This window comes from Mesocricetus auratus, unplaced genomic scaffold (assembly GCF_017639785.1).
Source record: "Mesocricetus auratus isolate SY011 unplaced genomic scaffold, BCM_Maur_2.0 Super-Scaffold_100019, whole genome shotgun sequence".
Lineage (NCBI taxonomy): Eukaryota > Metazoa > Chordata > Mammalia > Rodentia > Cricetidae > Mesocricetus > Mesocricetus auratus.
Window position 1 is genome coordinate 2,323,044 of NW_024429200.1, and position 26,332 is coordinate 2,349,375.

Sequence of the window (26,332 nt, forward strand, 5' to 3'; positions counted from 1 at the left end):
AACCATTCAATTATGTTTTTAAAAGTATTTATTACATTTTCATCCAATATTTCTATGTAGAACTAACGAATGCAAATGCCCACAGCTCCAGAACAATCTACTGCTCAAATGGACTTTTATGAAGCTGAAAACAAGCAACTCAGCATAGCACCTAGTAATCTTTGCTAAACATCACGAGCCCTTTTCTCTTTAAGAATCTACCCCAACACTCACCAACTAGGAACAACTACAAATGTATTGGACTCTTACCTTGACTTTGGGTTTTGATGCAGGAATCACCTTTTTCTTTGCCCTAAGATAAAAGATTAAAATGAAGGTCATTTCAGAAGCAGTTATATGTTAGGAATTAACAGCAGGCTAACCCTAAGTTTTTCCATTATTTGGAAAGCTCTTTGAAGGAAGAAACTACTTAGCTCACATGGGGACAGCTAACAATATTTTTCTAATTCAGATTGACTGAAAGGCCAAATAATTACTAAGAAATCTAGATAGAAAAAAAAACACATATAAAACATAAAATGACTCAAAACAGGTTAGCCTAAGGAAACTCATTTCAATGGATTGATAAGAATTCACTTTTTGTAGGAAAACAGCTTCAATTATGCCATACTCAAATCAGGATAATGGGTTATTAATGGCATTTTACTTTAACAATTTTAAGGTTTTATTGAAAATTATTTTTAATTGTAAAAATAAAAAAATTCTTACAATGATAACAAATTAATTTAGTAAAAAGCAAGAAGGAAGCTTTGTAAGTTTGAGGTCACCCTGATCTACATAGTGAGTTTGAGGCCAGCCAGGCCTACATTAAAAAAAAACAAAAAACTTTGAACATTTAGGAACCAGCATGAAACACCTGCCAAAATGGAGTTTCAGGAAGGCAACAGTAATTCTCTAGGCCTTTTTGGGAGGAAGTCATTATAGCATTAAGACAGCCATATTTACCTATCCTGCTTTCTGGTGAAAAAACCAAACAATACAAAAACCCTAACGAAAATAAAACAATACACACAGGTAGCAGTAACAATGGAACTATTTTTAAAAAGCCAAGGAGAGGACGAGGGCCCAGGCTCAACGGCAGAACACTTGTTTGGCAGGTCTAAAAGCCTAGGCTCAATGCCCAGCACGGAGGGGAGTCAGACAGTGGCATGTACTCAGGACCTGAGCTACCTGAGAAGAAGCAGAGGCAGGGGCACTCGGAGGCCAGGAATCTACGACCAAAGTGTGCAATAAAGCAAGACTCTGTCTTCAGAGAAAAGCAAGAACAATAACTGAAACAGTCATACATCTCTGTCCTGTCTGAAACTAAAAACACCCATTTCTTCTAGCTATTATAAAAGGGAAGGAGTGGAAGAGTTTTATAATGTCGTCCTCAAAATGATAATCTGGTATCTTAACACAATTAAGAGTACACTAAAGTGCTTAGCAAATTATAATGCACTAACTTTCTATATTTCAATAATGCTGGAAACGGAAACAAGGGCGTTATGCATGGTAGGTAAGCACTCTACCAACTGAGCTACATTCCAGTGGACCAATATGTATCCCCCAAAGCAGCCATAAACACAACATGGCATCTTCCTATACATTAGGAGAGTAAAGGTTCATTCTTTAAGAAACGTTTCACCGAGCCGGGCGTTGGTGGCGCACGCCTTTAATCCCAGCACTTGGGAGGCAGAGGCAGGTGGATCTCTGTGAGTTTGAGGCCAGCCTGGTCTACAAGAGCTAGTTCCAGGACAGCCTCCAAACAAAGCCACAGAGAAACCCTGTCTCGAAAAACCAAAAAAAAAAAAAAAAAAAAAAAAAAAAAAGAAACGTTTCACCGGGCTGGGTATGTAGAGCAGTGGGAGAGTGCTTGCCTAGCATATGCTGGACCTGTGTTTAATTCCTGGTGTAAACGCCTTTTAAGAGGTTTTTATTTGTGAGCGACTATATATGTGTGCACAGGTAGAAACATGCCGCAGGGTATAAGAGATCGGAGGGCAAATTTAAGGAGTTGGTTTTCTTCTTTCACCATGGGTTCTAGGGCTCCAATTCAGATATGTGTGTGTGTGTGTGTATACGTTTGTCTACTGAACCATCTTGCAGATCTAGAAACCTGCTTTATATTTTCATTATAGCCAGCTGTGTACAGAAGTAAGACTACTGCATGAGAAGGAACGAGGCAGGGAAGGAATGGATATGGAAGTGTCTTGTGAGGTCAGCTCATCCAATGCAGGACGCATGCAGACAGTAAGAACGAGGAAGTACACCTGAGCCCCCCGCTGGATGGCTCCCTACAGCGGAAACCCAATCTAGACTAGGAAGGCTATGAGAGAATCTTGGGACTGTTTCTAAAGTCAGCAGTCAAAACAACTGGAAAACAAAACAAACAGAAAAAGGGTGGCAACACAGAGATGACCTACAAGATTACGAAGTCTTACCATGTCAATGAGCATTGTAGTAAGACTTTTGTTTCTTAAAACCGTAACATAACCAGGAAGTGGTGGCACACACCTTTAATCCCAGAATTTGGGAGGAGGCAGGTGGATCTCTGAGTTCCCGGTCAGTCTAACACACAGAGTTCCAGGACAGCCAGGGTTACATAGAGAAACCTTGTCTTGAAAAAACAAAACAAAAACCCCCACTAAAACTCAAAACATGAACACGGGAGAAATCTGGAGTCAGTATTTACTCACGGAGCAGAAGTAAGATGATTATGTACACTCCGGCTTTCCTTAAAAAGCATTCTGGAAAAATTAGAAAGACAAAATTATTTTTTATAGCAGGTAACATGGTAATTGCTTTAGTTTTTGTTTTGCATACAGGATCTTCCTATGTAGTTCAGATTAGCCTCAAATGAATTATTATATCTCAGGCTTGAACTCAAGATCACTAACAACTTGATTTTTGCTTATTTACCAAACAAAAGTAGTAACTTTATCCAATAAAGTATTTCTTGAAAAGTTTTATATCTTTCTATGTATTTACAAGTTTTAACAAACCAACAGAAAAGGTTATTTCTGTTACTTTAAGGATGATAGGTTGACAGACAAGTTTGTTTTCTTATTCTCTTAAAATTCCTCTAGTCAGGTGTGGTGGCACATGACTTTAATCCCAGTACTCAGGAAGCAGAGACAAGTAGATCTGAGTTCAAGGCTGCAAGGTCTAGGCAAACCCAGCGGCTTTGAACTCAGAGATCTGCTTGCCTCTGCTGCCTATGCACTGAGATTACCACCATGACCAGAACTTTTGTTTCTGAAGGTGGATTTCACAGCATAGGCCAAGCTGACCTGGAATTCTCTAGTACACACTGGCCTCAAACCTGCAACCTTGCATATATTCTCATCAGTGCTAGCTACAAGTGTGTGCCACCACATCTAGCTCTGCTCTAAATTCACCATGGGCTTCCTTTCTATCTGTTAAAAAGCCCACAATTTTATAACCATCATCTCCCATTCCTTTTCCATATTACCTAAACAACAAAAAAACAACAACAAAAAATTTGAATTAAAAACAAAACAAAAAAAAACCATCGTTATACCTATCTTATTTCTAGTTCCACAAGGCTTGTTCTGTTAAATGCTGATCTGAAATCACACACACACGAAAAACTAGTTGTTTTTTTTGAGATCTCTTGATATGTTAATAGAATGTTGAACATGTAAGTTCTTATTTTAAATCATTTTTGAGATTATAATTCCCCCCTTCTCTTTCCTCCCTCCAAACTCTCCCACAACACCTCCCAAACATATAAGTTCCTAGCAAAATCAATGTGATGTGTGTTTATGTGCAGATATATCTTTAAGAATCAGCAAACAAAATAAGAAAACACATCAAAACCTAGGAAGGCATATTTCTTACCTGGCCTGCATCCAGCCTTTAGGCCACAGTGGCTTCACCTCTGTCTCCATGAAGGATTTAAGGTAATCCTCAGCAGACTGGCTTTTATTTGGCTCTAACTCATAGCATCCCAATTTGATCTCAACAAGGTTACATAACAAAGTTCTAAACAAATTAAAAATATATATTAACACAGAAATGTAAAGTGTAAAATATAGAAAGTAAGACTGGAAACAGGTACTTTTGAAGCACACGAATCTGGTGGCAATAAGGACTGATAACGAAATTATTCAGACAATGAGAAATAAGTTCTAACATTGATCATTCATTGCAGTACAATCAACCCCCACCATGAAACAATGGCCTTTGATACCTTCATATGAGCAAAGATTGAAAGGGGTACAAGTAAGCAGACAGTTCTCACAAGTATGTCACATGCTTGTCTCTATGCTACCCGAGTGACTTCACTCCACCATCAGAACAGCTGATAAAGTGTGTTAGATGGAGACCAAACACTGACACCCTGAGATTGCATTTTTTGAGTAAGTTTCCTTAGACCCATTGGTTGCTTCTGATCTAGCCCTCCACTTCTTGTCTCTTTGCCTATAGATGAAAACTGACTAACAAAGCTCACCTAATAGTATCATCCCAGTGGAATTTCTTTCGTGGGCCTATGACTCGCTTCCCTGGTTTCTCATCATCATCATCTTCGGATCCATTTTTTTCCCGTTCTTCATCTGCTTGCAACCTTAAAAATGAATAATACTTATGAAGCCAAATTTTAACCCAGAATTCACAACCATTTGGTCCTTAAATACATCAGTTGCTCAGCCAAATGTTTACTCAAAACAGAACAAACAGGGAGCTCTATTTCCACATAACATGGTAAACCTCAAATCAGTATGAAGCAGATGAGTAAAAAAGGTCTCTGAACTATAATCAGAGGTACAGATGCTCACTCTTCAGAGCAAACTCTGTGTTCTTCCCACTTAGTAAAATCGGTCAACATGTGAAATGACTGCCTAACCAGCAGTAGCTTTTGATTTTTTTTTTTTTTGAGACAGGGTATGAAGCCTAGGCTAGAATGGAACTTGGATCACTCTGCTGAAACCACGTAAATGCTGCTATTACAGGCACATCCTAGTATGCCTGCCTTAGCTCTTGCTTTGTTCACATCCATACCCTAACCAGACAAAGCAGTTGTCTGACAGCAAAGCAGTTGAGTGGGAACACATCACTTAAAATACTCAATTACATCATTTGAATGGTATGCATGGTTTCTAGAGAATGACACCTACTTAAGAACATCATCAACCAAGTGGGCACTGATAGTCCACACCTTTAGTCCTGGTACTCGGGAGGCACAACAGGGTAGATTTGAGTTTGAGGCCAGACTGGTCTATAGATCTGACTTCTAGAACAGCCAGGTCTACACAGAGAAACCATGTCTGGAAAACAAAACAAAACAAAAACAAAAAGCAACAACAAAAAAGGAGAATAACAGCTAAATGTGATCTCAAATTCTAAAACCAACCCAAAGCAGACATACATACTTGGCACACTTGGCTTGACTGCGAGCCTGGCAGTCCTCTTGGTACTTGAACAGCTGTTCAGGCATGACGTTGCTAACAGCCAACTTCAATTTCTGCAGAGGTTCTCTTAAACGATCATCCTAAGGGGGGAAATATATTTGGAGTTTTTTTTTCTTTCAAATATCCTAACAAAACTTACTACTCTACAACCAGAACTTCAATAGGTGAAATCACATCTCACCATGGATTATAGACTTGAATGTTGTCTACCATGGTATTTCTTCTACAGCCTTGACTTATGAAATGACTGTGCTTCCTGCTATACCAAGCAGAGTCAGTTTTTGCCTGGTACCCTAGTAACAGTGTTCCTTCACATTCTTAAGGATGAGTCCAAGTTTTGACCAATAAGTTTTATAAATAAACTGTAATACAAATAACCCAGAGAATAAGACAGACTTGCCCAGAGTACTGTATAACTCCTGGTACTGAAAGATATACACCCAAAAGACACTACTCTGAAATACAACAACACACAATCTTCTTTGGTGATTACCAACAGGATGTAGGCACCATGTTCTCCTAGTTCTTGCAAGCAATTATAACTTACACTGAAAACAAACATTAAGTTCAAGGCTAAATGAACGAGGAAACTGAGAAACTCTTCTCCATTTGGGTTCAGCATAGAAAGGAAACTCAGACTCAGACATACCAAGCAAGTCTTTACCTGAGCTATACCCCCAGCTCACAACAAGTCATCACAACTTTTGGTAAAAGATGTATTTAGAACATGAAAATTATGACTAGAAAGCATTTTAACCTAGTCCATGGACACCAGTTAATAAACTAAGCATGTAATGGTGTCTGGAATAAAAATCTCAACACTTAGTATAAAGATCTATTGAAGAATTTTGTAGTTAAGATGACCCAGTTGAAGAAAGGAAGGAGGGATTGTATGCACAAGGACAGGGTCAAGAGCATGATGGGAAACCACAGAGACAGCTGACCCAAGCTAGAGGGAGCACAGGACTCTGGACTGGCAGCTGGGGACCTGCATGGGACAGAACTAGGCCTTCTGCATGTGGTGACAGCGGTGTGGCTTCATCTGTTAGGGGACCAGCCCCTTGGCAGAGGCACAAAGACCTATCCCAGGTGCATGGACTGGACTGGCTTTTTTGGGGCCCATTCCCTATGGGGGAATACCTTGCTCAGCCTTGATTCAAGGGGGAGGGGCCTGGTCCTGATTCAACTTGGCAAGGAAGGCCTTATCCCCTCTGAGGGGTGGACAGGGTGTGGGAAGAGAGGAAGGAGTGGGGAGGAAGGGTGGGAGCGGGAACTAGTGTTGGGATGTGAAATTAAAACTAAATAAAAAAAAGATGACCCTGGAAATTTTCAAATATCTATAAACAGTGCAATTGAGAAGCTAGATGAGCTATACATTCATATAATAGAGAGCTATATACACACCAGGAGAAATGGATTTCTACTGTATGTCAACATACATCTGAGGCAACATGGTGTTAGAAAGCAAGTTAAGAGAAGAAAACATTTTTTAGGGATATAAACGGTGTGACAAAGCTTAAACAAAGACCATCAAGGACAAGACAGACGATGTCTTTCTCTTATATCCAATGGTATATTAAATAACTTCAAACATCAAACCTTAAATGCTTCTATGAAAATATTTTGTTGTTTTTGCCGTCATTTTTGAGGCAGGGTCTTACTATGAAGCTCTAGCTATCCTGGAGTTCACTATATAGACCAGGCTGGCCTTGAACTCAGAGATCTCCACGTCTCTGCTCTAGAGTGCTGGGATTAAAGGTGTTCACTACTATAGCTGGCCCAAAATATTTTATAATCTGGGGTTGGGGATGTACCTCAGTTGGTTGAAAGTTTGCCTAACATGCATTAAGTAGTAGGTTTGGTTCCTAGAAAAACATAAAACCAGGTGAGGTGAGGCCTATTATGGTTATGCATGCCTTTAATCTCATTATTCAGGAGGCAGTGGCAGGCCAGTCTGATCTATATAGCCAGTTCCAGGCCTGCCAGATTCTGACACCCAATTCTGATTCCAGGACTCACATGACAGCTAAAATAACCTCTTCTGGCACCATGAGCATCCATAGTATACAGATGTATATACAGGCAGAACATCCATTTGGAAAATAAAAATTAAAAACAAACAGCCTGGTAGTGGTGGCACATGCCTTTAAACCCAGTACTAGGGAGGTAGAGGCAGGCAGATCTCAAGGAGTTTGAGGCCAGCCTGATCCACGGAGTCCCAGGACAGTCAGGGCTGTTAGACAGAGAAACACTGGGTGGGAGGAGGGGGCGCCGGCAACAACCCACAATCAAAAACAGGCTAGATGGTGAAAGTCTACAATCCCAGCACCCAAATGTAAACACTGCTGTATTTGGTCTAGTTTAGTACAGAATACCTTCTCAAAAAGAAAAGAAAGTGTTTTATACTACACAAAATGGTGGTTTTTGCACTCCTGGTGGGTCTCTGTGAGTCTGACACCAACCTGCTGTATGTACATAGTGAGCTCTAGGCCAGCCAAGGCCATATAAATAAAACTAAAAAGTGTCTCTACTTCTAGTTCTATTTTATCACTTACCCATTTTGCCATTTGAATTTTGGTTCCCATTGCCAATGTATGAAGTCGCCGGCAAAAATATAAAGTATGAGATAGGAACACAATTTTTTTTTGTTCATTCACCGGCTTTGAATCAAGAAAGGACTATAATTTTTCAACTCAAAAGAAGTCTTTGATACCTTAGTCAAGAATTCTGTTTGCTGTACCTACTACACTGACTTTCTAGACCAAGAACCTATGCCTTAGAAGTCAGTACTTTTCATCTAAGCCTATCAACAGTTGAAGTGTCTTTTTAAATGTGTATGCCCGTCCATGTGTAGTTAGTTGTTCATGTGTGATGTATCTGTGCAATTTGGAGGACAATTTTGCCTTTACCTGCTGAGCTATGTCGACAGCCCTAAAGAAGGGTAACACCCTATGGCTATTAAACATTCACAATAGGACTAGGAAGTGATGTGTGTGCAAAGACTCTGAGCAAACACTTTCTTGTTTACTGGTCACAAAACCTAAGATGAGACACTATTCTCCCACTTCCCTGGTCACTAAGATGAGACACTATTCCACTTCCCTGGACACTAAGATGAGACACTATTCCACTTCCCTGGACATTAAGATGAGACACTATTCCACTTCCCTGGACACTAAGATGAGACACTATTCCACTTCCCTGGACACTAAGATGAGACACTATTCCACTTCCCTGGACACTAAGATGAGACACTATTCCACTTCCCTGGACACTAAGATGAGACACTATTCCACTTCCCTGGTCACTAAGATGGGACACTATTCCACTTCCCTGGTCACTAAGATGAGACACTATTCTCCCACTTCCCTGGACACTAAGATGGGACACTATTCCACTTCCCTGGACACTAAGATGAGACACTATTCCACTTCCCTGGACACTAAGATGAGACACTATTCCACTTCCCTGGACACTAAGATGAGACACTATTCCACTTCCCTGGTCACTAAGATGGGACACTATTCCACTTCCCTGGACACTAAGATGAGACACTATTCCACTTCCCTGGTCACTAAGATGGGACACTATTCTCCCACTTACCTGGACATTAAGATGCAACTTCTTTAGACGTTTCACCAGGGTCTCCTTATTGCATGGCACAAAGGCTTCAAGATGGGAGTAGACACCACTACGAATGACAGGGCCTAGTTCTTGTAGCTGTAACTCAATGCTGACCAAAAATAAAAACAAAACAAAACACACGACAGTAAACAACAAGAAATCCTTTTTTTTTTTAAACTTCTTTTTTTAAAGATTTATTTATTTTTTATGTATACAGTGTTCTGTCTGCATGTATTTCAGCAGGCCAGAAGAGGGCGCCAGGTCTCATTACAGATGGTTGTAAGCCACCATGTGGTTGCTGGGAATCGAACTCAGGACCTCTGGAAGAGCAGCCTATGCTCTTAACCTCTGAGCCATCTTTCCAGCCTCACAACATAAAATCCTTTTTACATAGTATCATATAAGCCAGAATATAGTCAGGTGGTGGAGCACACGCACACCTTAAATCATAGCATTTGGGAGGGAGAGGCAGGTGGATCTCTTGAGTTTGAGGCCAGCCTATCGTAAAAACTGAGTTCCAGGACAGCCAGGACTACACAGAGAATCCCATTCTTGAAAAACAAAATAAAACAAAAGCAGAGAGAGAGACAGAGAGAGAGAGAGAGAGAGAGAGAGAGAGAGAGAGAGAGAGAGAGAGAGAGAGCGCACAAAGGCAGATATTTCTAGGACTACAGTCCCACAGTACTGTCTCTGAAGGCATCTGAAAAGGCAGGCTCCTCCACAACCAGCTATGTGCACACGCTATTTACTCATTCTTGTTTCCCTTAGTGTGCCTGTGGCACAGCTGTGTATTTAATAGTTTACTCAATTTATTGTGATTATTTCTCACTTCCTTTTTGGGAATAGTTTAATCTTTGTTTTGCCTAGTAGCTATTTCTTTTTGATTGACCAGCCTGACTCCATCTTAAGTTTAGAAGCCATCTTGTTACAAGGTCAAGTAACTTCCTTCCTGTTTACTGTAAAACAAATTTGAGCATGTCTTTACCCATTTTCTGGAATTCAACATGTTCCACACCTATAACCTGACCTCCACCCTGATAAGATGATCTGCTAAATAATTTTGAGACATTTTCTACCAAGTTCCCATGTTACCGAAAACCCTTGGGAACCCCCTAGCCTTGCAGTTTTGACTAGATAAGCCCTACTTTCTTCTACGTTCAATGCTACTTTCTCAAACCTGTCTTTAGGGAGATAGCACTGTCTGACAGAAAATAAAGCTTGCTAATTTGACCAAAAAGTTTGGTTCGTTGGTCTTTATTCTTATTTAGTGGGATTAGTATTTTTCTCTTCTCTCTTGATATCTCTTTCAAAAGTAGAGCAGTAAAGTTAGTAATAATTGTCATATTTTAGCAATTAGTAAGGTGTCTCTCAAAATGGAAGATGTTAGCTTGAAGGCCAATATCAAATTGGGGCTCTTAGCTGGGCTTAGTGGTGAACATTTTTAATCCTACTCAGAGAGACGAGGCAAGGATTGCTCTGAATTCCAGAGTAGCCTGGTCTTCGTAGGAACTCCAGGCTATTAGAGGATACATATAGAGACTTTGTATCAAAACAAAAACAACAACAAAGTAATGCTCTTGCCAACAAATTATGTTCAAATCATCACAGATAATTATAGGAAACTATACAGGGATATTTAGCCTCCCTTATCAAATAAATTTATCACCTCTAAGATATACTGTAATTTCAGCTGGGCAGTGGTGGTACATACCTTTAATTCCAGCACTCAGGAAGCAGAGGCAGGTGGATCTCTGTGAGTTTGAGGCCAGCCTGAGGTCTACAGAGGGAGTTCCAGGACAGCCAAGGCTACACAGAGAAACCCTGTCTTGACCACCCCCCCACAAGCCCCCAAGAAAAGAAAAGAAAAAAAGATATAATTTCAGGGGGGGAAAATAACAGACAAAACCACGCTCTTTAGAATTTGTAAAAGGGCCGGGTGGTGGTAGTACATGACTTTAATCCTAGCACTTGGGAGGCAGAAGCAGGCAGATCTTTGTGAATTCGAGGCCAGCCTGTTTTACAGAGCTAGTTCCAGGACAGCCAGGGCTATGCAAAGAAGCCATGCCTTGGAAAACAAAAACTGGTATTAGAAAATTCCTGATATTAGAAAAACAGTGAATAGAGGGTTAAATCCAAGAGTCCACAGGGAAATGATGTCATGGTCATGAGTGCTATGCAGAGATGCTTGGCTGGTAGCATTTGGCTAGACATTTACTTAGGGCCTAAGCTCTGAGTAGGAGGACTTCAGTACTTGCTATATCGTTAAAAAAGGGAGTTGAGACTAAAAATAAAATACAAACTCTCCAAGTACTAAGAGATGTCCCAAAAGTCTAGACTGACTTAAGGAGACAGTTTAAAAAGTCACTGGTTTCTAAAAAGGTTAACTCAGACACAGGAGAGCTGACTCCCTGAGAGAAAGCAACTGTTAGGTCCTCTCTATACTGCCATCAAGTCACTACTCATTCAAAGAGCACAAAGGAGATGGCCAGCAAATAGTCATGCCTAGTGCAATCTGAGTGGACCTGAGCCAGCCAGAAGTCCATTATCTATTCAAAATGCCTACAGCAGGGAACAGGGAAGGAAATCAAGCCAGTGAATGGCATACTTGTTCATTTAGGTCAAATTCAACTATGGAAAAAAATAGTGAACCAATAAAATAATTTCTTTTTCCTGAACAAAAAGAAGAAATGGTGAAGTCAATACATCTGAGTAATGTTATGGGATTACACATGCTATTACAAGAACACTCTGTCCAGAAGAGTAAGGCATGTGGATTTAGGACAGAGGGAAAGTGGTCAGAAAAAAAAGGCCAGAAACAACAATAAAGTGACATTAAAGGAAAAACTTCAACTCTGAGCCTAAGGGCTTGAAGAACTGAAAGCTTACCTTTTATGAAAAGCACATGGTAGTGTGTGTGTGTGTGTGTGTGTGTGTGTGTGTGTGTGTGTGTGTGTGTGTGTGTGTGTGTGTGTGTGTAGATGGAGAGATAGTTCAGCAATTAAGGGCACTGACCTGCTTCCAATAGACCAGGGTTTGATTCCCAATACCCATATGGCGACCAACAGCTGTTTGTAATTCTAATTCCAAGGGGTCTGACACCCTCTTCTGGCCTCCTTGGGCACCAGGCACATGCATGGTGCAGCTACGAATGTGCGGGCAAAACACCCGTACGTATAAAATAAAAATAAATACATCTTTAAGAGGGAAACTGAAGTAGATGGGCTCCCCAACTGGGATTTGTCTGTGACAAAAAGGGAAAGAATGGAGAGAGACGCCTGCTAATGGAGCTCTAACACTGTGTTTACTGCGCTTCCAGAGCACAAGGATGGGCTCTCCACTCTCCTGGGGAAACAGACTGTCCAACAGGAAGAGAGGCATGGAAAGGAGAGGAGAGAGGGAGGGAAGAGGGAGAGAGGGGACAGGCCAGTCTTAGCCACAGGGGAAGATCTGAGTTAGTACAAGGGGAAATTATAGTGGCTAGTGAGATCGGATCTGGGACATCTCTGCACTGTCTGGTGAATCTGGAGCTTAGAAGTGATGTCATATACCTCTTCCAAGTACATGTATCCAACCTGAAAACCCTGAAACCCTGGTTCAAACAAAGAAGCCTCCCCACTCCACTGGAAACACACTGCTATGATGTTTGAGGAGTCTGCTTCGCAAGTACCAGGATAACAGACTGTAACTAACTATAAGTAATGAAAATACACCCTTTTATGCTGAATATATCTATTACGTATGTCTCTGACCCCTGTCACAGAAGCTGTTTGCTTGTATCTTCGTATCGATACTAAAAATACCAGAGTAGATCAATTATTTTCATCACACAAGTAAAATCTGCTTCTTTCCACAAGCTCACATTTGTCTAGTTCTGCCTGTGCTAACTGTATTCTTAAATCCTACAACCAACAGTTAAACTTATGAGACCATTTTACAGAGACAGCTTATTTGGCTACAGACATCAAACAGCTTCATTGGTATCAAACTCTGAGTGTAAAACTGATATTAAACCCATAAATCCACTCATTTAAATATAATCCATGTCATAATGCGCCTTTACCTTTTTTCTCCCAATCTGATTTATAGTTTTCTTTGGTTTTTCAAGACAGGCTATCCTCAAACTAAGAGCTCCACCTGCCTTTGCCTCCCAGTGCTGGGATTAAAGGTGTATACCACCACCATGCCTGGCTCCAAGATTTCTTCCTTGAACCATAGTTTCCATTTGGCTATAAATTTTGTATGAAATTATAATTAACCTCAGCAAATAATTATGGAATCATTTGTCTCAATTCTGAGTAATAGAAATAGGTGGACAATTATACCAATTTGAATAAACAGTCTAAACTTGCAGACATTTTTATATAAGGTAACACAAATACACCTAGGACCAGCTGAATGGTCAACTTGCATAGTAGTCACCTGCTCTAAAAGCTAGAAATAACAACAGTTATAACTATTGTTAGTAGTGTGGGGTTAGCAGACCAGGAAAAACTGATGACTGAGACCAAAACCTCTCAAGTCAATTAAAAAAATACTTAAAAAATAACAATTATGTATGGGTATGCATGTGTGTGTGTGCATACATATGGTACCATGGGGTACCTGAGGAGGTCAGAGGATAAATTGTAGACTTGGTTCTCTCCTTCAACCATGTGGGTCCCAGGGGTCAAACTCAGGCCATCAGATTTGTCGGTAAGAACCTTATCCATTGAGCCACTGGTTTTCACAGGTCAACTGTGTGAATGTATATAGTTTTTTTGTTTTTTGAGAAAAAGGCTCATATAGCCAAGGCTAGTCTGTGACTCCATACCTTAGTATTATTCCTGAGGATGACCTTAAATTTCCTTTTTCTCCTGCCTCTACCTCTACAGTGCTAGGAAAATAGGTATGAAGCACCTCACCCAATTGTATACAGAGCTGGGGAATCTGATCCAGACCTTTGTAAATTAAAGGTAAGAACTGTACCGTGGAACTCAACCCCAACCACTCACTTATTATTATTATAATGAGTTGTAAGATGTATGCAGGTATGGGTAAATGCATGCCCCAAGTGTAGGGAGTTCAGTAGATAATTTTGGGGGTGGATTCTCTCCTTCCATTTGGGTTCTAGGGTTCAAACAAAGAACAGGCTTGCATAGAAAGTATTTTCTGCCTGAGCTGTCTCATCCGCCCTGTATCCCAAGCTAGCCTCAAATTTGCAGTTCTTAGCCTCTTGGTGCTAGGATTAGAGGTATATACCACTCTCTGCAAAGTTTCTTATTAATTAATTAGTTTATTAATTTATTTGAGATAGAATGTCAAGTAGGTCAGGCTGGCCTTGAACTCACAAGGTAGCTGAGGATGACCTTCAACTGCTCATTCTTCACCTCCAAAATGCTGGGATTACAGAGGTGCACCACACCATACCCAGTGTATGCAAATCCAGGGCTTCCAGCATGCTAAGCGAGCACTCTACCAACTAAATACAGCCTCACAGCCAGCAAGGTTTTGGAATCTAGGGCCTCAGAAATGCTTGGCAAATAGATCACTGAGATTATTTCCAGTACAGGTTTAAAAAGAAAAAGATAAAAATCACTTACTCCAGAAGAATATTATTCATATCTTGTGTGAAGAATTTTTTTCTTCCTTCTTCATCAAAAAGTTTAGCAGCCTAGAGAAACATAAAACAGACAATATAATTCACAATAAACAATTACTAATGTTATTATATAACAATACTACTACTACTACTAATAATAATAAACTTCATTATCAGTAAAATACCATCATCATCAAAGGTCATGAAAAGTCTGAAACTGAAAATTGAGTGTTAATCTTGTGACAGATAAAGTACTTGCCAAAATGCCCAAAGTACAGAACAGACATTACATTTGAGTAAAAACACATAAAAGCTCTTTCCTCTTCCTCCTCTGTCTCCTCTATCTTACACACACACACACACACACACACACACACACACTTCCTGTTTTTATAGACATAGACTCCCTATGTAGCCCAGGCTCGTCTTGAGCTTCGAAACCCTACTGAATCAGATTCCAGCATCATCCAGCACCCCACCCAAGGACTCTGCAGGATCCTGTGATCATGTCCACCTTAAACTTCATAATCTGTTTGTTTGTTTTGCTTTTTGAGACAGGGTTTCTCTGCAGCTTTGGAGCTTGTCCTGTAACTCACTCTGTAGTCCAGGCTGGCCTTGAACTCAGAGATTGGCCTACCTTTACCTCCGCAGTGCTGGGGTTAAAGGCATGTGCCACCACAGCCTGTCATAAGCTTTATAACTTTTAATGTGAAATGTGATTAAATATTAGACTTAGCCAAAACTCATGTCACAAACATATATGTATCTAAACAAAAATGCCAGGCAACAGTACTTCTGCTCCTGCCTTTGATGTGTTAGGACTTCCATTTTATTTCATTATTTAAACTGCTGAATTTATCTACTGATATGTCCACCCACATTACCTTTCCTGTGCTGAGTGAGATCAGAACCTGTACATGTTAGGTAAGTTCCCAAACACTGAGTAAGCTGCCAGCACTCAAAACACAATTTTTAAAAACAAGATTATTTGTTTCCTAAAGAAAAAGTCTTTGATGGTAGGTCTATGAACTTTTAAACTTTGTATACTTCTACTCAATTATATACTTTATGCTCATTATCATATAGAATCTACATAAACAGCCAGAGGATGGTAGTTTATAAGATTTATAAACTTATAAGTATTTATAAGATACACCCCCATCTTATAAATAAGTTAGAAGTGTTACACAAGATGCCCCCAAATCAAACTGCTAGTAAGTTACGCAGCCAAGATTTAGACTAAGGCCTTTGTAAACTGTAAAACTGCCACACAGCACAGACACCCGCTGACTGCAGTAGTCTGGCTTCCACATAATTGAGAGCAATAAAAAATTATCAAGGAATAAGCACAAACTATAAGCTTGAGAACAACACTGTCACACTTTATTTCCTCTTAACCTGATGACCAGAAGCAAAAGCGTTTTTAACTTGGAAACTGCCATCATCACTTACAGCAGGCAGATAGGCCGAGAGAGCCGAAGGCACAGCTAATGTCAGGAGTCACTCGGTGCACAATGACTGGACAGACTTGACATAACTTAAGTAAGCCAGGGCCACCTCTACCAAGCTCCCCAGAGTGTTTGACACTTCACATGCTTTACAAAGAAAACGCAAATTTCTAAGACATGTTTCTTAGGAAGATTAGGCATGTGCAGAGGACAGAAATATACAAAGAAAGCCAGTATGAAAGTGAAACTTTAGAAAAAAAGGACAAATTTAAGTCAAAATGTTTATCATAGAAGGATATTTACTCATTGCAAAGTAAAAAATGAACAGCAAGAAGCCGCTTATCAGTCAGATACAAATGTGTGAGCTCAGGATAAATTTTATCCTGAAGAAAAAGCACTATCTTGTATTTCAAAGTAAGACACAAAGAACTGATGGCTACTGTAACTGACTTTCTTTGGGTGACCAACCATGACATGGAGACATATTTTAATTATGAATGCTTGGGCCCTATCTTACTGTTTCTAGCTAGCTCTCTCCCTTCATTTAACCTGTTTCTCCGCATCTACATTTGCCTTGGGGCTTCTTACCTTTCATTCTGTCTGTCCTACTCCGTGTATGACTGGCTGGGAGACAGAGGCAGGTGAATCCCTGTGAGTTCGAGACCAGCCTGGTCTACTGAGCGAGTTCCAGGACAGGTTCCAAAACAATACAGAGAAACCCCGCCTCAAAAAAACCAAAAAAAAAAAAAAAAAAAAAAAAAAAAAAGGTGTGTCACCAGTGGCAGGCTTTTAGGCTTCACAAGCCTGACGGTTTTACAGACCTCTCAGCCTCCTGTTTTCAGATAAGAATGTAAGCTGTCAACTACTACTCCAGTGCCAAAAAGTCTGCCTGTGCTGCCAAGATGACCATGAACTCTCACTCTCTGAACTGTAAGCTCCAAGTTCAATATCTTATTTTATAAGTTGCCTTGGTCAGGGTATTTTATCACACCAATAGAGAAGGAACATGTGGAGGGGCAGGGCACACGCCTTTAACCCCTGCATGTGGGAGCAGACCTATGAGTTCCAGGCCAGCCTGGTCTTCAGAATGAGCTCCAGGAAAACCAGGGCCACACAGAAAAACCTTGTCTCAAAAAATAACAATGAAGGTGAAGCAGGAGAAATGGAGAGGGAGGAGAAAGAGAGAGAAGGAGAGGGAGAGGGAGAAAAAAAATCACAGATTCACAGCTCCAAGGGCATTCAAAACCTCCTCTGGCTTCTGAAGGCACTGCATTCATGTGGACAGCCTCACTCCACCCCGATATTTACACATAATTGAAAAATAAAATCAAAATATTTTTAAACATTTCCTATTGTTTTTTCTCAAAACAGGGTTTCTCTTTCTAACAGTCCTGGCTGTCCTGGGACTCACTCTATAGACCATGCTTGCCTCTGCCTCCCAAGTGCTGGGATTAAAGGAGTGCACTACCACTGCCTACCATATTTTGGTCTTTTAAGGCAGGGTCTCACTATGTAGATCAGTTAGTCTTCAACTCACAGAGATCCACCTGTCTGTCTCCTGAGCACTAGGATTAAAGTTGTGTGCCATCAAGCTCCACCTTACAGAAGATATTTTCAACAAAATCATAGGGAAAAAATTCACAAACCTAAGAAAAAGGATGCCTACCAATGTGCAAAAATCATAAAGAATACCAAATAGGACCAAGAAGACAACACGTAGTAGTCAAAACACTAAATATTCAAAACAAAGAATATTGAAAGCTGCAAGAGAGAAAAAGTCACATAAAAAGGCAGGTCCATGAAAACAGCAGTTGATTTTTCAATATAGACTATAAAGCCAGAAGGGCTTGTTTTACAAGTCTGATTACTAATTCCAGCACAGATTTATTTGTAACAATCAAAGAAGAATGGAGAACTTGCCAAGATGAAAGGCAGGTTAAAGGGAGTTATGATCACCAAGTCTATCTTACACAGGACAAGCTAAGTAATACTTTGGATGGAAGAGTTAGGCATATTCAAGAAGTAGTGGCAGGAATACCTAAGAAAACAAACACAATAAAATCAACAAAATGACAGCAATCAATACACATCTTTCAAGAATAACTCTAAACATCAATGGTCTTAACACCCAAATCAAAAGACACTAGCAAATTGGATTAAGAAACAATATCCATCAAAACAAAGAAATATACCTCACAAGAGCTAGAAATCACCTTAGAATGGAAGGATGGTCAATAATACACCAAGTAGACTTCAAACTAAACTGATCAAGGGAACAATTCATCAAGACATTACAATCTTAAATACACATGCAGTAATTTGGGTACACTATCTTTACAAAGCAAATACTCGTAGATGGTAAAGGAACAGATTAACACACATACACATTATCAGTAGGTGGCTTCAATATGTCACTTTTATCACCCCTCTCACCAATGGCTAGATCATGTAGAAACAAAACAATGGTATCATAGATCAAATGGCTCTAACATTTACATACACAACATTAGAGTTTATACATTCTCAGCACATGGAACCTACACTAAAATATTGGGATACAAAATATATCTCGCCCGGCATTGGTGGCCTTTAATCCCAGCACTCGGGAGGCAGAGGCTTCACCATAACTCCTACAGCTGACAGACACTGAGCAACAAAGTATCAGGGTACAAAATCAACACATAAGTCAGGAGGCTTCCTATACCAAAGGCAGACTAGCCAAGGGAAAAATCAGGGAAACAATGCCATTCACAACACTTCCAAACAACAAAAATTCCTGACTAAGGTAACCAAGGATGTAAAACACTTTGTACATGAGTCACAGGAGGGAACCTTATAAATAGAAGTCTGGTGGTGCAGGAATTAGGATCATCAAATAACAAACGGAAGGACCCTCAGGAAAGAGCCAAGGGCACCATCATTTACATAACAAAAGCAGCCTACAGAATGGGAAAAGACTTTCACCAACTACACATCTGACAGAGAGTTGGTACCTAGAATATTCAAAAACTCAAAAAACTAAACACACCAGAAAAAAAAAAAACCATTATGATACTCTTCATAATAGCCAGTAAATAGCCTAGATGTCGATCAACAATGAATAGGGAGTAAAAATGTGGCACATTTAACTCAATGTAATATTATTCAGCTGTAAAGAAAAATGAAATTATGAAATCGTCAGGTAAATGGATGAAGCTGGAAATAATCATTCTAACATAATACAGACCCAGAAAGATAACATGATTTCTATGAATTTTCTGAAATGTGTTCAATTTGGAGTCATAACTACAGTTCCAGGGGATCCAATGAAATCTTCTGGCCACCATGGGCACCTGCTCACATGTGTATAACCCCTCTATAATTAAATATCAAATAAAATCTTTTACAAAATAAAGAAAAAAAAAACTGGGTGTGGTGGCTCACACCTTTAATCCCAGTACTTGGAAGGCACTAATGCTTACTATATAGTTGCTGATTACCTAGAAAAGTAGATTATGAAATAACTAGGGGCTCACAATGTAGTTCAGTGGTAGAACTTTTTTTCCCTCCTAGATAGGGTTTTTCTGTGTAGCCCTGGTTGTCCTGGAACTCAATTTGTAGACCAGGCTGGCCTCGAACTCACAGAGATCCGCCTGCCTCTGCCTCCCGAGTGCTGGGATTAAAGGCGTGCGCCACCAACGCCCGGCTAGTGGCAGAACTCTTGCCTAGGTTGTATGAAGCCCATGTCTTGATCCCTCGGAACTACAAAAACAACTAACAAAATGAAACTACTACATGTTAAAATAGTTTGGACCAAGTAAGTCCAGGTATACTTCCACAATGTGATAACTCACTCCTTTCTCTACACTGTTTTCTTTACATGTCTGTAGCTAATAAAAACGGAATTAAGAAAGAGGGCCTGGAGTAGTGGCTCAGCAGTTGAGAGCACTGGCTGCTCTTACTATTCCCAGGGCCCACATCTCCAGCCCTAGGGGATCCGTGGACACAGGAATATGCAGCACGAACTCTAATTGGTATAGTAATAAAAACCTGTCAGATGTGGGGGTGGGGGTGGGGAGGGGTAGCTGGAAGATCAGAAAAGCAAAGCTACCAGCCACTATAGAGTTCTCACCTCTACCAATGCTCTGATCAAAGGGGCATCCTAGCCTCAGACTGTTTACCTAAGACTGGCTGACTCTTGTCTCTACAAAACCTCAGACGCTTCAGACTGACTTCCGCCCAGAGCTCCTGTCTCCCTTCGCCTTATATTCCTCTCTCCTCCCAGGAATATCGCTGTCTCAACCTCCTTAGTGTTTGAATTAAAGGCATGTCACTCTAAGTGTTGTGATCACCTCTGTGTGAGTTGTTTCTCTTTTAGACTGGATCAATTTTGTGTAGCCCAGGGTGGCCTTGAACTAACAGAGATTCATATGCACCACCACTGCCTGGCCTCTGTAGCTGACTAGTGTGGCTAGCTTTGCACTCTGATCTTTAGGCAAGCTTTGCTAGATCATAAATATCACCACAGGTATACACCTGGTACACAGACAGACAGACATGTATGCATACATACACTTAATACACATAAAATATATCCTAAAAATTGTATTATGAAACTTATATAAGATGTTATTTGTAAGATAGGGGTTGGCAAGATGGATCAGTAGTAAAGGCAATTGCTACCAAGCCTGAAAACCCGAGTTTGATTTCCAAAACCCACATGCTGGAAGAAAAGAATGGATTTCTGAAAGTTGTCCTCTGACCTCTCCCTGTGCACTATGAATATATGGGTGCAAGCACGCACGCTTGCACACACACACACACAACCAAATATGAAGCAAACTTTGTAAGGCAAACTGAAGAAACAGGAAAGAATCTAGTACAGAGCTTAGGATGTGGTGCAGTGGTAGAGTGGTTATCTACATGCATACAGCATTAGGTTCTCTCCCCAGCAGAAGAAAAAATCAAGTGTATAGCAAATCCAAGGAAATTTCAACAAAACACTCATGTATATCCAGCCAACGTCTACAAGTTGTTATGGAAAATAGGCTGTTGAGACTATGGGTTGTTTTTATCTTCAAACTTAAAACTACATGCATGTGAGTGAATAAAAACCAAGAGTATCATTACACTTACTACACGAAGGTCCTCAATGCGTTTCTCAAGGAGCACAGGTAGACCATCGGGCAGCGTAGGCACCACCTTTGGCATAACCTGAGAGCTGAAAGTGGGCTGGGTGGTGTTTCCATTTTCTGCCCCTGACTCAGAGAGGGGGCTACCATCAGAAGCAGCATCCAGTAATCTGTCGAAGTCAAAGTCATCGAGCATCTCTAGGGCATTTTCAGCTTCCTGAAACAATTCATGTTCATTTGTGCTAACAAAAATAGGGAGGTCTGGATCAGCACTGTTCAAACTTAAGTCCGGGATGTCATCCCCCACGGCTGTGGCAGCACAAGAGGGCTTAGTGAGACAGGAAGTTGGTATGTTCACTGGGACTTTAGGGTTAGATTCCTTCTTTAATGCATCCTTCTCTTTTTGAAATTTTCGTATCATGGCAGCCAAATAAAGGGAATCTTTATTTCGCTTCTTCTTTTTTTCAGACTTGTGGGAATTGAGAGCCACAACTCTGTGAAGGAAAATAGACTGGTTAGGCTGTGTCATTTTAAAAGTTAATCCCCTATGGAAATGAATAAAATAATTAAAATCTAAAATAATTATGTGGGAGATGGCAGAACAAATTGTCTCTTTAATTTCTTATTAGGCTTTCATGATATCACCTTCATCAACATCTTCTGGATGATATGACAGGGATTTACATAACCCATGTTGGCCTCAAACTCCTCACATAGCTCAGGGTGTCCTTGAACTTCCAATTCCTAGAAATACAGATTTGTGCCACCATATCTGGCTTAAACTGGTTCTTCAAGATTAAAAAGTTGTAATAAACAAGACAGCCAATGAAAAATCTGTAAGTGTAACCTGAAAGTCTCTAAGATGACAAAGCTTCCTGCTTATAACTGTACCACAATGTTGTTAAAATACAGATAGGTCATTATCAGACTAGACAAATAAATAGACTGGTGGTGAACACATGTATTTGTAAAGGCACCGGAGCCCTGTGGCACTATGACGTGGCGTACCCGAGTTGTCTGGGCACTTTCTTCCTCGGCTTCTTCTCCTTTTCCCCTTCCTCTTTGCGCTTCCTCTTTTTCACCTCAATATCATCTTCTTTTATTTTGGGAACCTGCAAAATGATTAGAGAATATATCCAAGTGTCAGTATTTTCCTCCTTGATGTCAGCAATACAGCATCTAAAGCAGTGGTCTTTAAAGTGTCTGTTGGAATTATTTGCTGAGAGTATACGTTTTTAGGGTCAATGAGCACTCTTGTCTGTCTTTGTTGCTACTGCTGTGTATGTGATTCTGTGTAGGGAGACAATGGGTGCCTTCTTCATTATTTTCCACCTTATTTCAAACAGGATCACCAATTAAGCTAGACTGACTTGTGGGCAAGCCCAGATACCCTTCTGTCTGTGCCTCTCCAGTGTTTGGTTTACAGGTGCATGCCACCATGCTAGGCTTTCAGACAGGCACTGGTAATCCAAATTCAGTCTCTCATGCAATGGTGCAAGCTCTGTATCAGTCTTTCAACCATGGCTTTGATTCAGTTCACTGGGGCCTTAGAGTCTCCATCTTAAATAAGGATTTTAGTGATTTTGGCACAAATAAAGTCTTTGACCACACAGGAGGAAACACCTATGGATAATATTCATTTCTGAGCTTTGTACAACCAAAATTGCTACAAACTAGATCTGAGGGAAGCTAATGCTTATGAATAGCTCTAGTACACTTTCTTGCTTGTCTGTTTTGTTGCTTTAGTTTTTGGAGAAAGGGTCTCACACTATAGCCCTAGGTGGCTATGTTAAGACTAGGCTGACCTTGAACTCACTGAGAATCTACCTGACTCTGCCTCCCGTGTGCTAGGATTAAAGACTGTTTATCTGGGGTTTCTCCTGTCTTTTAAATAGTGTGGCAATCAAACTCAGGGCCTTGTGCATAAGTAAGCACTCTATTATTAAGCTATATCCCCAGCCCACACCAACATAATTTTAAACACATTATTAAGTAAAATTTCACTAAACAATAGTATTTTACCTTTCCTTATGTTCATAGTTGTGGTACAAATAATATTCAAAAAGTCTAACCTGAGGCCAAGTGTGGTGCATGCCTTTAATCCCAGCACTGAGAAGGCAGAAGCAGGTGGATCCCTGTGAGTTTGAGGACAGCCTGGTCTACATTGTAAGTTACAGGACAGCCAGGGTTATAACATGAGATAATGTCTCAAAAAAAAAAAAAAAGTATCTTCTGGGGCCAACAAGATGGCTCAGCAGGTAAAAATGCTTGCCATGCAAGCATGATGGCTTGAGGTCAATCCCCAGAGTTCTCGGTGGAAGGAGAAATACAATTCTTTTTTTTTTTTTTTTTTTTTTTTTTGGTTTTTCGAGACAGGGTTTCTCTGTGGCTTTGGAGGCTGTCCTGGAACTAGCTCTTGTAGACCAGGCTGGCCTCAAACTCACAGAGATCCGCCTGCCTCTGTTTCCCGAGTGCTGGGATTAAAGGCGTGCGCCACCAACGCCTGGCGAGAAATACAATTCTTAAAAGTATGGCATAAAACAATATAATATACAACACGATATTACATACAATAATAATAAGCAACTAATAATCAAAAAATCCTGGTCTGGTCAGTGTAGCTTAGAAGAAGAATGTTTATTTGGCAAACAAAACTCCTGGCTCAATTTTCAGTACAGCAAAAATATAAATATAACAGAAAGCATATAATATTAATTCTATGTTCTCCTTATCACTAAGATGTCAAACTCACCTTGGGTGGCTTGTGCTTTTGGTTATCTGTAATATCATCTTCTTCAGTATCTGAAGCTTGTCGAAACTGAAGAGTACCAGTGTTGATGTAGAAGCCTCCATATTTTGTTGTTAGAGAAGCAGGAACTAATTCGTCATACTGGAGCAAAAAAAGTTTCAAATATATTCTCTTGTCTAAAATTCTACAAACATGTCAAACAGCATTCACTGACAATTTCCTTAAATACTAACTGCAAATGTGGAAATCCCACTACTGGGCACACTGCCAAAGAAACGCTGGGTTTCTGTGCTTACAGCAGCGTCATTTGTAAAAGACAAGACATTGAAACCACCTAGTGTCCATCAGTAAATGAATGGAATATTAAGATGTGGAATATTTCTTTATACAACAAAAATTAGAAAGTTAGAGCTGACCGTGGTAGCATACATCTTTAATCCCACCACTATGGAGGTAGATCTCTGTGAGTGCAAGGCCAGCCAGGTCTATATAGTGAGTTCTAGGACAGCCAGAGCCTGTCTTCAGAACAAACAAAGGCCAGAAAAATTCTGCCATTTACAATATGTCGAAGACATCGTGTTAAGTGAAATAAGCCAGCATGGGGAGAACAATATCACATACCATCCTTTGTACATGAACTCTAACTGTACTGCATTCATGAAAGTACAGAGTACAGTGTTAGACAGCAGAGGTTTGGGGTGAGGGAGATACTGGTTAATGAACTCTGTATTTCAAAGTTTTTAAGGTTCTCATAAAAAAGAAATGGTGTTTAAAGCTATTATCCAGGCCAATTATCCTTATCATCTGGTCATTAAAAATACATACATTGGGCTGAAGAGATGGCTCAGAGGTAAGAGCTCTTCCAGAGGTCTTGAGATCAATGCACAGCAAGCACAAGGTGGCTCACAACCATCTATAATGAAACCTGATGCCTTCTGGCATACATGCAGGCAGAACACTACATATATAATAAAATCTTTTTTAAAAAAAGTATACATTATCCAAGTGTTACACTATACCCCATAAATACATACAATTACTTTTTGTTCATTTAAAATAAATGAGAAGCCGGGCGTTGGTGGCGCACACCTTTAATCCCAGCACTTGGGAGGCAGAGGCAGGCGGATCTCTGTGAGTTCAAGGCCGGGCTGGACCGACAGCCTCCAAAACAATACAGAGAAACCCTGTCTCGTAAAACAAAACAAAAATAATAATAATAATAAATAAAATAAAATAAATGAGGGGAGGAGATCAAAATTCTGATAATGATGTTCCTAGAATAAGTTTAGAAAAAGTTTGTATGTGGAATAAAAAGTAGTTGTGATCATTCAGTATTTTTTGTTTGTTTTTGTTTTTTGAGTCAGGGTTTCTCTGTTTAACAGCTATGGCTGTCCTGGAACTCACTCTAGGCTAGGGTGGCCTCAAACTCACAGAGATCCGCCTCCCAAGCAATGGGATTAAAAGTGTGTGCCAGCACCGCTGGTGATTACTCAGTATATTTAAGAGAGAAATTTCTGGAAGAACTCTGATTGATGCTCTGATGATAAAGTTATGATTTTTTTTTTTTTTTTGGTTTTTCGAGACAGGTTTCTCTGTATTGTTTTGGAGGCTGTCCTGGAACTCACTCTGTAGACCAGGCTGGCCTCGAACTCACAGAGATCCGCCTGTGATTAAAGTGCTGGGATTAAAGGCGTGCGCCACCAACGCCCGGCGATAAAGTTATGATTAATGGTACTGTTCTTTCTTCCCCCTCCCCGTGCTACTGTTCTTTTGATTTTTGTTAGAATTCAGGAAAATAAAATTCCAGTTTATTTGTTGGATGATGTTCCATACACACATCCAACAAGCCAAAATAAGGAAATAAACAAACAGCAGCTTCACAGACCAAAAAAAAAAATCTTTTACCTTTGGCTTTTATAAGCATCTCATACAAACCAAGGACTTATAATAGACCTTACCACTATCCTTCTGACAACAGTTCTAATGAAATGTTGAAACAAACTAGAGAACTAAACATCCGGACAAGAAGCAAGTCCTTAAAATCCCACTGATATGTAATCTTATTAATAAGGAGATGGTACAGAATAATAAAATTCTTTGTCCTGCCTCTATGTATAAGTAGAAAAAATTTCTTTTCCTGAGACAGAGTTTGTCTGTGTATCCCTGGCTAACCTGGAAATAGTTCTGTAGGCTGGCCTCAAATTCAAGAGACTGGCTTGCTTCTATTTCCCAAGTGCTGGAATTAAAGGAGTTCGTCACCACTGCCCAGCTTAGAGATACATTTTTAAGGAAAAGGGAAAACCAATTACATGAGCCAGGCACTGGGGAACTAACTTAGACCATTCCTTCAACAATACGTAGTTTAAGGTTTATCATTATTTCACCCGGTGGAGACAGACACAAAGCAC

At 40.1% G+C, this 26,332-nt stretch overlaps 1 protein-coding gene across 5 annotated transcripts in view; it reads right to left on the reverse strand.

Annotated features, from left to right (window-relative positions):
* Ubn2 (ubinuclein 2) overlaps positions 1–26,332 on the reverse strand; it is an 84,761-nt gene that overhangs the window by 34,569 nt on the left and 23,860 nt on the right. For 3 of the 5 annotated variants that reach the window (XM_040728787.1, XM_040728785.1, XM_040728783.1), the window contains exons 4-13: positions 23,928–24,065; positions 22,184–22,287; positions 21,174–21,669; positions 14,618–14,688; positions 9,018–9,147; positions 5,376–5,494; positions 4,457–4,570; positions 3,844–3,987; positions 2,679–2,729; positions 250–292 (exon numbers count right to left, since the gene is read on the reverse strand). In XM_040728787.1, coding sequence (XP_040584721.1) covers positions 250–292; positions 2,679–2,729; positions 3,844–3,987; positions 4,457–4,570; positions 5,376–5,494; positions 9,018–9,147; positions 14,618–14,688; positions 21,174–21,669; positions 22,184–22,287; positions 23,928–24,065 — 1,410 coding nt within the window. The remainder of the gene's footprint in view (positions 1–249; positions 293–2,678; positions 2,730–3,843; positions 3,988–4,456; positions 4,571–5,375; positions 5,495–9,017; positions 9,148–14,617; positions 14,689–21,173; positions 21,670–22,183; positions 22,288–23,927; positions 24,066–26,332) is intronic. The other 2 variants (XM_040728786.1, XM_040728784.1) reach the window with 1 other exon arrangement.